Here is a 15,565-nt window from a genome sequence, read left to right on the forward strand (position 1 = left end):
GTCCCAGCTGTGTCCCCTCTCAACCTCTTGCTCACCCCAGCCTACTTGCAGGCAGGAGACAGTGAGCAAGAGAAGGCCTTGACACTGTGTAAGGACTGCTCAGGAACAGCTAAAACACGTGCATTATCAACATTGTTTCAGTCTAAATCCARCCTAAAACACAGCATCATGTAAGYGGCTATGAAAAAAAATTACCTCTAAACCAGTAACACATTTATTAATTGTGGACTCAACCAGAGACAAAGATGAAAATTATGGCTTTTCAGAGCCTAACAGTTTTTTTCAGAAATCATTAGAAGCAAATCTAAAGACAACAGCTCGACTCTTCCACATTTGTAGGCTTCATTTTTGCAGATAACTGCCATTAAGCTTGCCAATACATCAGAAAAAAAACTGGAAATGGCCTTCAACATATGAACCCCAGCTACCAGAATGAAAATACTTTTGAGGCTAAATGCAAGTAACAAGCAGAGTCAACAGGCTTCAAACTTATGAAATGAGTATTTATTGCAGAAGAAACAAGAAGTGTTCCAACTCACCAGCAAGTCAAAAACTTCATTAACATCTTTTCCACGGATCTCAATGCCATTGATCTCCAGAACTTCATCCCCTTCATGTAACAGCCCACTCTTCTCTGCAGCACCTCCTTTGACTATTCGACTAATGATAACAGAATCCATTTCATTGCGAACAGTAGCACCCTGTGTAGTAGGAGACATTCTGAATTTATTACATGTATGAAACTCAAAGCCATCTATTGTATAAATTCCAAGYCAGTGGAGAAACTATGCTGAAAGAAAATGCAAGTAAAAGCTTGGATGCATACACACAATGTTCCAGCTCAAAAAAACCACTGCTTAACTCCTTCAACGTACCCTAGACTGAAGAATTTAATTGCTCCACACAATAAGAGCCATTCTTTTTTGAAAAACAGAGTCCTAAGGAAACTTTTATTTGAAAGATGCAAATAGCAGATGATGACTGCTAAAAAAAACCCCAAAACCAGAAACCAGACAACAAAAAAAACCCTACACCTGGCTGGCACAAGGATTTAAGCTCCCTTGCAGCAAGCTTGGGATAATGACTCTTGCCAAGGACATCTGTCAAAACCCAAGTTGAAGGAAGTTGTAAAGATTTTACATGGTCGTATGGCTACTGCCCAATTCAAGTTAAATAAAAGTTTACTATCTATGACCATTTCTCATTTTAGAGGGAGGGAGAGTGTTTACAAGTTAAACATTACCTTTGCATTTGAATTCCAAACATTTCACGGCAACCTGGAAAGGACAGAAGGGCTACTTCCTTTACAAATAACTGAGTAAGCACCAGTACTTACCAATGGAATATCCCGAGCTTTCTCAATGCGAACTATTTTAACCGTCTCCCCTCCGTACACGCCAACATTCTCATAAATTTTTTCATCTGTCATAGGCTCTGGTTGCATTTCTTGCTCTGCAACCTTATCATGAGCCAGTAAGAGTGCCTAGTGTTAAACAGAATCAGCTCAGTTACAGAAAATAGCCCATACATACATGCATACAAAATAGTACATGAAATCCTGCAATTTCAATAGTCTCTGCAGGTTATTGCAAGCTGACTCAAGCAATAAAAAGTCATTTATCACAGCTGTGTAGCACCTACTCTTTTTCAAAACTTTCAGACTGCAAAATAATAAAAAAGCAATATTCAACAYAACTATGGTTGTACTTCTATCTTATCCATACTAAAACAACCTGATGTTGTTTTACTATGTATGGGACTGCACACTCAGACATGAGTTTTGCAGTGAAAACTGCTTTTACCTCATCAACCCAAAGACAAAATTTCTTTCATTCAYCCTGTGGTAAGTATGAAACAACTGCCAAAGATAAAAACACAGATGAGCAAAGCAGCTCATGTGTTGCCCAGCTCCCACTGACCTACTGCTACATTATTTATGTGCAAACTACCCTGTAATACATATAGACTATAGCAAGGGCTGAATGCAATCATGCACTACACTTCATAGAGAAGTTCCAATAGTTTCTGGAAACTGCAAATTCCTCATCCTAGAAAAATGAGGGTTGAGGAATAAAATTCATCCTTGCCCAGTCAGCCCAAGGCAAAAATAATTACAATGAAAACAGCATCAAGAAATAGATCCATTACATTAGAAGTTTCATTTTGTTTTACCTGCATGTGAGGGGCATTCARCAAAGCATTAAGTTCCTGTCCATCCTTATGGTGGCTGGGTTTCAAAACACTCTGCACCTAAAAAGAAATCAAGTAGTAAAACTCTTAATCTAGCCAGTGATCTATCAATCCTCCCTCTCCTACTGAAACACAACCCCCTAYTTGCAATTATTCATTCTACTGAAAGTAAAGTATATCCACGTAGTTGYTGCACTACTGCTGATTGATTTATCTGGTCCACCTTAGGAAAATATGCAATGAGACCACAGGACTAACCCAGCACATCTTGCCTCAGTAGCAATTACCAAATCTAAACTGGTAACCAGTACCTCACACAGATTTGTCAATACCAGAGACTGACCATGAGCTCAGGTATCACAAAGATGCACACAAAAAAAAAAATTAAACTCTAGAAATTTAGTGAAAGTTAGTGATTTCATATCAGTGAAATCAGTCACAATGAAGAGTACTATGTGAACAGGCTGAGCTTCTAAACTGGAGTAATTTCCTATTAATATGACTAGCCCTCATCTTCCTTAAAAGCAGATTATCATGTCCTTATTATGCAAACTATTTCCATCAACAGCAAGGCCAAAGATTCCAAGACAGGTTTGGCAATGTATCCTGAAGCTGYTGTCCAGGAAGTGTACAAATCAAAACTTCAGAAGGTTTCCCCTGAAAACCTGGTTTCTTTGGCTGGTTCCAAAATAATCCACACGAACACAAGAATAGTTTTTGCTCAAGCAGCTTCAACTACCAAAATAGGTTTTCCTTCTCATACAGTTACCAAACATGCCTAACTATCATCTCATGGAGAAAGCCAAGAGCAGGGAAGTCCCCTTACATAAAGGTGAGGCTGCAGATACTTTCCAAAGCTATTATTCTCTGGCTTAATCTGACCAAAGGCACACAAGTACAACAGCACAAATGAATCCAAAGATATCAACAGTAGATAATACAAATCAGAGCAGCAGCTTTCAGAGAAATAGAAAACGTTTTTCTCAAGAGCTTTTTACTCTTATAAATGAGGTAATGTGACATCAGAGAATCGAGAARCCAAAAGTTTGAATGAGAAAATAATTCATTTTTTTGTATGACCTAACAGTATCTAAAGGTCTGAAAAGCCTCGATCCTAGGAGCAAGTTTCTACAGAAATGCTTACATCKTACATGCTACCAGATGAGAGCACTGAAAACTTCCAAGCAAAGACAATTTAAAATTCTGGAAGAAGCCACTAAATGAGCTGTTCCCATGCAGCAAGATTCTCACATTGCCAAGCRAAGTGTCACACTGAACACGTTCCCATGCTTTGCAATAAACCTGGCACAACCTCCAAAGGCCTTCCTTCTGACATCCCTAGAACATGCCTCATGGGGAACAAATCTATTATAGCTTCAAATGGTCAAAGAAGAAACTGGATTTAAATGATTTTTAACTGGTTTCTTTAAAACCATAGAGAACAGGAGGAATTCAGCTTMACAAAGTCCTGACTTCAGTCATATCTCTGAAGTAGCCAGGAAGCTATTACACCTGGCTTTAACTTAATTCTAGGATGTCACATGGCAAACAGAACAYTGCAAAAGACACTTCACTGAGAGATTTACTTCTGTTTTAAAATAGAAGATTTYTCTATACAAAAGACTTTCTCACAGACGCTTATTTAAGGTGTCTTAACTTTCAAGGGACTTCTAATTCCTTTCTTGAAGAAGCCACAAAAAGACTTAAAGCTTTATTTATCAAATTTTTATGATCTTTTTGCAGGAAAACCTASTCAAAAAGCAACTTGGAAGTCCTGCAAGGAATACAATCTTCTGAATGCAATAACAGAGATTGCTTTCTTTTCCACTGTGAGATCCTCAATCTGGTCCAACCAGTTACTCTGTACCCAGTAAACATCCTTTATTCAAGCTGAATTTCCTGCTTTGAATAATTTGATTATTCAAAATTTTAATATCCCCCCTCCTTTAAGAAAAAGATACATCTCTCATTTGTTTATTTAATGRAGCTCTAGGAAAGCTTCAGGCTGCCCTATACACCATTAATTATAGCAGTAATGCTGCATGTCAGAGTCCTTCATAACTCATGGCAATGAATGAATCCCACAGCTTTATCAGACTAAGACTTTGAAGAAGCCTGTCATTCCAGAAGTGACACACTACATATAGCATAGGCAACCCACACTGAGTATGTGCCAATAAMTATATTTTCTTAACTCTTCAGACAATTTTTTTTTGTTAATCATGTTAACTTTAGTTCAACAACCTCCCAGAAGGTATCCATTTGTACACTCCCCTATTAGTAGGCATATATGATGGAGGCATGTGCTGGACTGATATTAAACTTTCCAAAATTAAYTGCACCTGCAAAATTCTGTTGTTGTTGAGAGGGAGGTGAGCAGGRCTGTCAGGTGCACTCATACACATTWTAGCACYCTTAYGCCAGAAGTTACRAGCYTCCAGTGCATCCCCTCAACAGCACTGATCTGATTTATTTTTCTGAATTTGCCAAAGCAAAGAATACCAAGACCAAAACATTTARGAACACAGTCTATATAAATGGAGCCTATTAAGTATATTTAATAGCAAGAATTTCTTTAAGGTATTTAGTATGTACTGTTATAAGCCAGAAGTTATAAACTGTCTCAAACGCTGCATCAAATATTCTTACAAGGTCAAGATTCAGACCATGTTCCCATAATCCTTGCCCCCATCTTGGTCAAGTTTAAATGGATTTAAAATCAATTTAATTATACTTGATGTTTACCGGCTATTTTTATTTGAGACTTGGAGTACACCCCATTACATGAAGATAAGCCTTCCCAAATAAATTCCTTAAGCTCAAGTGCTTCATTCCACCTTTTTAAATCAACTGAAGTCTCTTAAAAAAAACCAAAACAAAACACCAACAAAATCCTGAGTCATTTGTGTCTGGTTATCAGAATTGGTGGGAAAAGTTAACTGTATATATATATATTACTAATTTTAAGGATTTTCTAAAGAGGACTAGAAAACTAAAAAAAAAGCCTAAATAATATTAATTATTATCTTTCTTTAAAAGGGGGATGTTTCATGTTGCATTATGAAATTGTRCTGCACACTGCTTTTTCCTGTTAGAGATGTTCTCTTCCACGGTATAAAGCCTCAAACAAAACGTGTCTGTAGCTTTAAAATGGAGCAYACACTCCAGTTTCAGAGTTACACACTGTTGCTCATGACCTGTGCACTAAAGTATGCACACTAGCACTACCTGCTATTTAAAATTAATGCTATGCATGTATCTGCTATTTTTCTTTCTTGTAATGTCTCCTGGCTTTTATCATGAAGATGTTATCAGTATCTTAAATCCAGGTTTTTGCAAGTGACTTTTCAAAAACACTCTTAAGTAACTAACTGAGCTGCTTTCTGGGGGAGTTTCCCAAGCCTCTGCTTAGAGACAGAAAAAGCAAAAGACAACCAAAAATGAGAGTACAAAAGAAAACTTGGGCATGCAAGATACAGACATAGTCAGGATTAAAAAATACCCCACACCAACAACAAACGCAAAACAAAACCACCTAAAGCAGAAATAATTTCCTGCCATACTGCTACCATAACAAATACAGAAGCCTTTCCAAAAAGAATAAAAGATCTAAAACCAAGCATAAGATCTTCTATTCAGGCAATACAAAGAAGTACAGAGTGATGTGAATGRAGGCCTCAAGGTATCTTCTTGAGACGTTTCTGTCAGACACAGAAATATTTGTTCTGAATTTCTGGCTCTATCATTTCAGGATGCTATCAAACATATTGCAAAATATAAGTCACTTAAATACACTTGAAGCTGAACCACTGAGAAACTAGATGACATCTGAAAACGGGAACAGACATATGCAATATGTTGACTTCTCAGGAATTTCAAGGCTGGACAAGACAGGAATGGTAGATGAAGAGTCAAAATGAGTGCAATGATATGTTTGTCTTTTATGTAATAGTCTCAGGGATAATCAAATTGTGTTGGTTTAAAAATTTTAGATTAATGACATATTTTCTTTTTGCTCAATCTTCTTCATSGACTGGTAAAAAACACAAAACCGGCTTTGCACCACCTTCTGATTTTAGGATTTACCAAATCACCTGGAAAAAAGAGAAGAATATGCTGGGAAGGTAAGGAGTAGTGAAAAATGGAGAGAAATGTGAAAGTTTGTRAACAGACCTGGAGTTTTCCTAGGTACCTTTCCTCCTTGGACACTTCTATTAAGTAGCAAATAAAAGAACATMCTATTCATGAAGGAAAAAAAACCCAGCTTTCTTAAGGGTTACATCTGTAACACCCTGTTTCACAAAAGGAGGTTCAARAACTGTGGCCTGTATCTGAATGAAATCCTAAACTAGGCCTGTGTAAAGTGGATGTTTGGGGGAATAGTTTGCAAACAGAAGTTAACTGAAAAGGTTCCTTYAGACGCTCAGACATGGAAGAAGACTAGTGAGGATTTCAAAACAGGCTATAAGCTGATGGATAAGCCAGAGGGATAGTCACATGTAATGCAAACATATGATTACACTGGGATGATTAAAAGTTTTCATAGATTGACAGAATATTTAAAGTACTTCCACCTGCTTTTGGCACAGCCTTACTGACAAACCTAAACAGGAAAATCCTAAGCTGGTTTAATCAGCACCTGCACCTTCAGATCACATTTAAAAGATGCCCCTCAGTAATTTCTTCTGCAAGAACCAGTAATTTCTTCTGCAAATGAACTTCAAGCTTGCTGCAATGCTGTCRGTTACAAAGTTAGTCTAGTGAAATGAAGGAGAATGGAAAAAGCTGTTGAAAAAGTACACTTCAGGGAGAAAGAAAATCAGATATTAAACCAACCACACCAACAACCACAACCTGCTGCCACASKSAAATAACCCAACCAATGTACCTGARTCAGTTTGGTCTGGTGGGTGCTAAATGCAGGAGCCATTACCCAGCCCCTGCACCTGGCTTTGCTGWACTCCACAGTGCTAGGCTCGCTCTGATACGGGTATTCAAGCTACGTAGGTCAAAGTTCACAAACACATACTGATCTAAGATGAAGCCACATTTCACTACAATATATACTTGCACCAGCCCATGGAAAGTTGTGGCAAAAGTTACTGAGTGACCCTTCAGCATATTGTAATAATTTCTAAAAATTGTATCAGACCTTTAAAAAGAGCTGTCATTTGTCAGACAAAAAAAAAAGTTTAATCACAGCAGTAATTAAAATACTGAAATTAACTGTTATGGGATCTGCTGCTCACTTTAAAGCAGAATGCTTGTCTCCAGTATGTGTGTATTTTCAGAGATGCCTCCAAATCTAAGAACCATGKCTCAACTCAGAGGGAAGTCACAGTAAGAGAGAACTGAAACTCAATTCCTGAATGCTTGAAATAAAGAATACCAACGGAAAGGGAGTTAGATTGTCACAACCACTCCCTTTTCCTATGTTTARACATAGTACCTTTTCTGTTACATATCTATCCATGCTAAAGAGGGCGTTCCTAMCCCCAGAATATTTTTCTGGTTACTGTTTGCTGTATCCAGTTTTTCCAGATTTCCAATCAGTGACTATTATAATCTCTTTCATATTCAACTATCAGTAACTCAGACAAGCTTGACAAATATGTATTTCAACAGTAGGTATGATTATAGGTTTCCTGTATATCCCAGGGATGCATACTGTACATACCTCTTGTGCTAGTTCTTGTGCATTGGAGATGAGAGGATATGGAGGGCTGGCTTTGTTCATGTGCACTGTAACAGCATTGTGGATCTTAAATGCATTCTGAAAATCGKTATTTTGAACAAGCTGTAAAATGAGCGAGATATCCTCTTGACTCTGAGGGTCTACCAAAACGTGCTGGATATACTTAAGTGAAGTTAAGAGTTCTTCCACTTCTAGGTAAGACATAACAAAATACAAATAAGATACAAGTTAACAATAATAATAATAATAAAGTAATATTTATATTAATATTAAGAGTTATACCAAAGGATTTTTGCTGTTCAGTTTTTGAACCAGCAGTGATACGTGGCAGTTTATTAGTATTCATTATTCCAACTTTTTTGTAGCAGAATGTAACAGATCAAAAAAGGAAAAACAAAAAAGGAAAAAAGTAAAAGACCTCAAGTCAGTAAGTGCAGTAAGTTTACAGCTATGCTCATCTTGATGCACTGAATATTCACAGATAGTTTGGTTCATCTTTCTGTGTGTATTTACAATATGCAGCAGATATCTTTGTATCTCAACAATATATTTTGCTTACTTATAGAATGAATGTTTGATAAGTAAATTACACTCAATTTATAAACAAAAAATTATGCTCAGTCTTAGCACATTAAACTAAAAATGATGTAAAAATGTAATCTATAAACATCTATGAACTTTTGAAGTTATCTACAGCAAAAAAAAATGCATCTTTTACCTACAAGAATATAAATTCTGCATGGGCAGTAAAATATTTTAACATATTTTAATAACCAGTTTGTATACAGTTGCAGAATACTGTACCTGTACTGCATTCTTAAGTTTCAAGAACTGATCTGATGCTTTACTAGTGCTTTTGAAAGAATTTTACATGACTTTAAACCAAACCAAATTTCTGCTACATATATCACTTCTTAAAATTAAGTAATTGAGAAACCACCTAAAACAAGGAAAATTAATCAAACSCACGGAAGAAATTCTGAGGCAGATAAAAAAAATTGATGCTTTGAGCATGAAATAACATGTTTTCAGATATTATCTGAAAGAATCTGTTCAGCCACAGAAGAAGACGGTCGGCTATCTTCTATTTTAATAAGTTCAGGTTAGCTAGAACTTTTGAATCTTGGTATTTTTAAAAAATTAACAACAAAGAAAATCTCAAATTTTAAAACTGTCACTTGATACTGAGGTCARTCTTCTTTACTGATACCAAAATACCAGCTTTGAGAATAATTTTTAAGTTTTAGCAACCTTCATTTACTCACTATGAGCTAATAAAATTAGGAACATCATCAGGACATCAGCTAAGCTTATTTTTTACAYGAAAAATCACAGTAGATACTGATCACTAACATGAATACTTCTGTCAAGAAGTTTCCCTTGCATACTTAACCACAAATTCATCAGTATAGTGCATGCATACCTAGACTCAAAATTTTTGAGCATAACATAAAAATTGGTTGATAAACGGACACATGAAAACCATAAAGCCTAACAAAAGATGCATTTCAAACAAGTTTAACAGTTTTAATTTCGGACAAATCATACATACATACAAGCTGTCAATTCTGAGTTTGTAAGTTAGTTTTCTGTATTATAAAAGGAAACAAACAAGCCAGGGCTACTACGCTTGTACTTGCAAGGACAATAAAAAACCCWATGAAAAACCCTCCAAAACCATTTCACACATGCTAAAAACATCCTACCCACCAAAGGTCAAGGGTTTCTGTCTGTAACCACCAAGGAAACAAAGGGCAGTAGGACAAAAGCTGCACAGAAAGCTTGGATACTGGCTGTGCAGGATATTCCACTGGTGAAATCCAGTACARCTCATAACACTAATTAAGGTAGCCAATGACTCACTAGGAAACTGTATACACAATATACTGCTTATCACACTGGGAGAAATGCCATTGGGAGAGAAGGCTAAAGAACACTCTACAAATGAGAGTATTTGCTAAATAGAACATTGTCATTGGAAAAATTCTCATCTAGTGCAAAGCGTGCAAAGAACTACAGTATCTCTTCAACTCATTCTCCCAAGTCTGAGGAAGWGCACTATTTTCAAGCATAAAGAACAAAAAGGTGTGTAAAACAGATGTTATTGTATAGTTCCTACTGACACCTGCTCTGATAAAAAACATACCAGCTCCAAGTTCTGCTATTTGGTATGGTTATTGGATTAAAAAAGCAGTGAAGTGTTAGAGTCGAACGTTGCTTCTTCTAACTCTTTCTACGTATTAATTATTTCTGAACTCTCTCTTACATATCTGAAAATTCAAATACATACACATATACACATACACAATTCTAGTATATGTTATATGTAAGGTATAAATTCATACAGAAAGACATCTTATTCTGTATCTATAACAAAGACATCCTGTTCCTAGATGTCTTTACATATTCTCTTTTCAGCCCTTTGCTAGTTCCTTCTGTGCTACCCTTTCTTTCAAGCTACCACAGTACTCTCTTCCCTGTATAATTCCCTTCTACTGAAGCTTCAYCTGCTGGATGACATAGCTTTATGCAAAGTGATTCCCCCCTGCCATAAAACAGCAAACAAATACCCACCTCATCATAAGTATAAAACAGAAATAATGTYCGAATGGAGTGTAATGAAATATTTCTCAAAAGATAGCACTCCATTTTCTAGTTACTTGTTTAATAAAAAACCATACACATAAACCCACATACAAATCTGGCTTTACACAAGCCTAATTCTCTCTAGGTTGCTGCTTCTAAAGTCTAAATCACAGACTAGATTTCAGTGCAGGGTTTGGTTTTATTTGTTTTATTTGTTGGTTTTTGTCTTTTTAAAGTAATAATAATAAAAAAATGCAGCAGGTAACAAAAGACTCCATCTCTAAATATTTCCTATTAAAAAGGGTGTCTTGAAGAAGAAAAAGCTCAGTAAGACCAACATCTGCATTTACTCACAGAAAAGTCAGGGCTCTTTTGCAGAACAAGTCCATTTTTAATCGCAGATCAATTAGCAATCAAATACTTGTTTTTGGCAAGTCGTCTTTTACAAGAAGTGTTGCAGCCTTTTTCCATTAGACTATGAAATGGCTGGAATGTGACTGAGCACTGTGAGATATACACATTAATCAAAAGACTGCCAAGGCAAAAGTATGCAACTGCAGGGGAGGATCTGCAGTCACAGCTTAACATGTTAGATTAGAAAATGAAGAAAACAGATTTTTTTTTATTACCTTAAACAAAAAGTTAAGAAGAGCAAACTTAGAAGGATAGGCTTTATTATATGTMAGCACCAATGTCTTCATTCCCAAACTTTTCTGTGGAGTAATCTGTGTGCCGGTACTAGCACTTTAAAGCTTTAAATACAACTTGAATCACATGACCAAGGAAAGTAGTTTTGGATAAAACAGTATTTCAAAAATTTATTTAAAATGTATTTATAGGTAAGTTTCAGTCAAGGTATAATAGGAAAAACCAAGCAGCTTTTCCCCTAAAAAAAAACCCCTCCAAAATCAAAAAAACCAACAAGAAAAAAAAATCTCACTGAAGTAATTTCCATGAAATGYCAGTTACTCATTTAACTAAATTAGCTGAATGAACTGTAGCAAACAAAAAAAGCTTGCATTTCATGGAAGCATATTGCCATGAAAAAGCCAGTAAATACTTATATGCATACATGCCAGGTGCAGAGAATATTATTTCCATTTAAACAGCTGTCTAAATCATAGACTGTTTTGATAACAAACATGCCCTTTAAAATTCTTTTGGTTAAGTGTCCTATTTTTATAAATAAACTCCAATTTCTTTAATCTAGTCTGCTTTCTTTTATGATGATAAAAACATTAAAGACTTGGCAAGGATCTACCAAATTAGACACTAGCATTTACAAAACTTTYTCCAAACTAAAAATATAGACACATAGGTCAATACTCTTACTTCAAAGATGTACCTTCAGGAGAAGCTCTATGAACTAACACACACACAAGCAAAATTAAAATCAGTCTTTTAAAAAATACAAAAAGGGTAGTTGAACATTCTGTAACTAACTAGCACCTGTGCAGGTTTATTTGGGGTTTTCCTAATTAATCTCAGATATGAATGTGAGTAAGCACTCTAACCGAGAAGGAGGAAAAGAGCCAGATTCAGTGCTYGGAATGCTAGAAAGATTAACCCAGAAACTGGAAAAAGGACATGCTTAAGAGAAGAAAATTTTGTAAGAGCTCAAGCTACGGCACTTCACTAAATTTAACTTGTTTTTTTGACAACATTAATGACTAAATAGACATTCTTTAGGACTATATAGGTTTAAAAACCACAGTATTTTACTAAGAACTACTTATTCCTGCATTTGCAACAATTCAACATCATAGTTGAGTATAATCAAAAGCACTACTCCTAGTCATAGAATCACAGAATGGTCAGGTTGGAAGGGACCACAGTGGTCATCTGATTCAGCCTCCCTGCTCCAGCAGGGCCATCCTAGAGCACATGGCACAGGATTGCATCCAAACAGCTCTTGAGTATCTCCAGCAAGGGAGACTCCACAGCCTCTCTGGACACCCTGTTCAGTGCTCAGTCACCCACACAGTAAAGAAGTTCTTCCTCATGTTCAGGTGGAACTTCCTTCCTGTGCATCAGTTCCTGCCCACTGCCTCTTGTCCTATTGCTTGGCATCACCAAGAAGAGCCAGGCTCCACCCTCTTGACATCCTCCCTTCAGATACTGGTAGATATTGATGAGATCCCCTCTCAGTCACCTCTTCTTGAGGCTGAACAGGCCCAGCTCCCTCAGCCTTGTTCCTCTCTTGCTGCTATCCACTGGACCCACTCCAAGAGCTCCCTGTCTCTCTGTTCTGAGGAGCCCAGAACTGGACACTGCACTCCAGGTCAGCCCTAACCAGKGTAGAGGGGCAGGATCACCACCCTTGACCTGTTGGCCATGACCCTCCTCGTGCAGCGCAGGATCCCACTGTCCTTGGCTGCAAGGGCACACTGCTGGCTCATGGAATCCTAAACTATAAATCCTCTCTTCTTAAATCGTAAGTTTACTTGATCCAAATGACAAGATCCAAACTGCAGATCCAAAAGTGGATAAAGTCACCTAGTCATTTTTCTTCAAGATGCACCTTATACCATGTCTTATTATTTTCTAATTTACCTCTTTCCACACACACCTCTCTATAATCTTCCTGTCCCCGATGTTTGGCATTTCTCTTCTTACACATAGTATTCAGAGAATCCATTCAATTTCCATACCAATTTGCCCTCTTCTATTCTTGCTGAGCCAAAGCTCAGCCAAAACTTCCTCCTTCCAGCTTTTCACAAATACTATCTTTAACSATCCCTCAGCTTCTCCCACAGCCTRTTTCTTYCAAACTTCCCACTGACAGTTTTTAAAACCCGCCTTTTGTCATCACTTATTTCCCTTGTTCAAATAATTTCAGTCCACTCCAGCTCCTTACTGGTTCTCAAGCATGTCAGACCAATGCATGTTACTCACTTCTCATCCCTACCAGCTTCCATGGGTAGCTGCTCTGCCCATTGGTTTGCACCAATCCTCCCTCCGAGTTCTCAGCACCTCCAGCATGAAACCTAACCTCAGCTTTCTAATTCCAAGTCTCCCTTTCCTCSCTTCTCTAGTTTCAATTTTCAATTCCTCCAGTAGTCAGTCTTCAGAGCTTTTAGCCACTGTGGCTAAGTATGTACCAACTGAAGTAACTTCCACTTTTTGACATCCATTTTTCTATCTTCTGCTTTGTGTTCCRTCTAAGGAGACCATTTTACAAATACCTAACACTTCATAAAGTTAATTACAGAATCTGCCTCTTACAAAGAGATCTCAGCTGATGAGTCATGTACTGAAACAAGGTACACCAGCCACATTTGTAACAGACCCTGCTCTCCACAGGAGGCTGAACAGGATGACTTCCTGATGACCCTTTCAATCTAAATTTTCCTAAAGAGGGATTTGTACAATAAGGATTATCAGAGGTTATGGAGCAGAGACATATCTTTAGCAGAATTGCTGCACAGGCATATTAATACTAGAGATGAAGTAAAAAAGAAGAAATTAGCAATTTCATAGCTRTTTTTCACTCTGTATTCTCAACCACCAGGCAACGGGGAAAAAATAGCAAGAAACTTTAGTGCAGCCCAGAAAACAAAGCTGCCATTTTAAATCAATCTTAATCTCTGAACAGGTATGGATTTGGAAATTTGAACTGGATTCCCACAAATTCCCAGTGTGTCTTTTTCCCTCCAGTGACACACCACCTTTTATTTAAAACACTCATGTYTGAGGAAGAAAGGTTAGAAATTTTTTATAAACAAGCATAGTCAAAACAATGACAACTAYGAAATGAATAATTTCAGCACCTATTTGTTAAAAAATTATCAACATTACCTTTTCATCAACATCTAAGCAGATTTTCATTATCAACACCACTACTTTAAGAGCTGTAGTGGCATGACAYTTATATTAGGTGGCAATTGATAATGCAAGACAGAATGAGAAAAAAAACACAAGCATTTTTCTCTTTAAAGTATTAACAACTCTTGCATTTTTATTTTAAATGACAATCTGTGTTTATTCATTCCTTATTCTGGTCTACAGTTAATCAAACATCATAGAATTGAACATCATTTACATGGTTTTCCCCAGCCTTAAGAAAATAGTTATTTACTGAATTTAGAGTTATAAACTGAATTATTATCAACAAGGTATATAACTGTTCCTCAAATGGATCCGTTTTGAAAAGCAGTTTGCTGAGGCACAYAGCCTGATGTTTGACTAAATAAAAAAGCTTCCAAACCCGCACAAATCTGAAGGACCAGAAGACTTTAAATCTGTTTATGAAAAATCAGCTAAATTACGATTTTCAGTGGCCTAAAAGAACATTAATATCAAATACATCTTTACTCCATTGGCTCACTCATTGCATTTTACCTACCTAGTGTTCTCACAGTGTAATGGGGACTTTCCAAAACAATTCCTTCCTCTGTGTCAAATATTGGATTATCTATTCCAGTTTTAGGAGGAATTTGTGCTAGTTTCTTTAGCCTCATGGAAGCAGTAAGGTCCAGTTCTTGTTTCCTTCCCTCTTCTTCTCGTCTGCGCTTTATGTCCTCCTGTTGCTGACGGATTCTCTCCAGCTGAGCACTCCGCCGCATGGGCATCATCCTGGAGCCCAAGTCCCCAGGGCAATCAACAGGCATTTCTCTGTGCTTCTGAGGCTCCTCAGGAGATACAAGATCCACATTTTTTGCTTCATTGTCAGAATCTTCTGTGATATGTCCATTCATATGAGAAGTTGTCATGATTATTTGTAATTAGGCTTGTGCTCTTCAAACCAAAATGCTGCTGCTAGGCCAGTTTTTGCTACGATATTGTGTAAAATCCATTATAAATTCAAAAAGATTTCCCTTCCATCACAAGATGCTTGAAGAGACATCCAGGAGGAAAATCTAATGACAGATATTAAAAAAAAAAAAGAAGAAGTTAGTAACTGGACAATAAGAAAACACCTAAGGTATCCAGGCATCCAAACAMTGGAACTTTTGGTCCAAATTTACATAGTGCTTCTTCTCCGAAGAACTACAATATCCTTACAAATCTGTTTCACATATATTGGTAAACTTCAGGAGCCAATGTTAGAAAAGGAGCACTGCTCAAACTAATGTTAAAGTCCCTCATATTTCC

General features: G+C 36.9%; 1 protein-coding gene across 1 annotated transcript in view; it reads right to left on the reverse strand.

The window, feature by feature from the left end:
* The window catches only part of PALS1 (protein associated with LIN7 1, MAGUK p55 family member), a 28,976-nt gene extending 13,650 nt beyond the window's left edge, over positions 1–15,326 (reverse strand). Inside the window, exons 1-5 of the mRNA XM_057367489.1 lie at positions 14,817–15,326; positions 7,868–8,076; positions 2,173–2,250; positions 1,337–1,483; positions 540–701 (exon numbers count right to left, since the gene is read on the reverse strand). Coding sequence (XP_057223472.1) covers positions 540–701; positions 1,337–1,483; positions 2,173–2,250; positions 7,868–8,076; positions 14,817–15,183 — 963 coding nt within the window. The 5' untranslated portion in view covers positions 15,184–15,326. The remainder of the gene's footprint in view (positions 1–539; positions 702–1,336; positions 1,484–2,172; positions 2,251–7,867; positions 8,077–14,816) is intronic.
* Between the last annotated feature and the right edge of the window lie 239 nt (positions 15,327–15,565).

This window comes from Malurus melanocephalus, unplaced genomic scaffold, assembly GCF_030028575.1.
Source record: "Malurus melanocephalus ecotype Western Australia unplaced genomic scaffold, MMel_1.1 scaffold_2, whole genome shotgun sequence".
Taxonomy (NCBI): Eukaryota; Metazoa; Chordata; class Aves; order Passeriformes; family Maluridae; genus Malurus; species Malurus melanocephalus.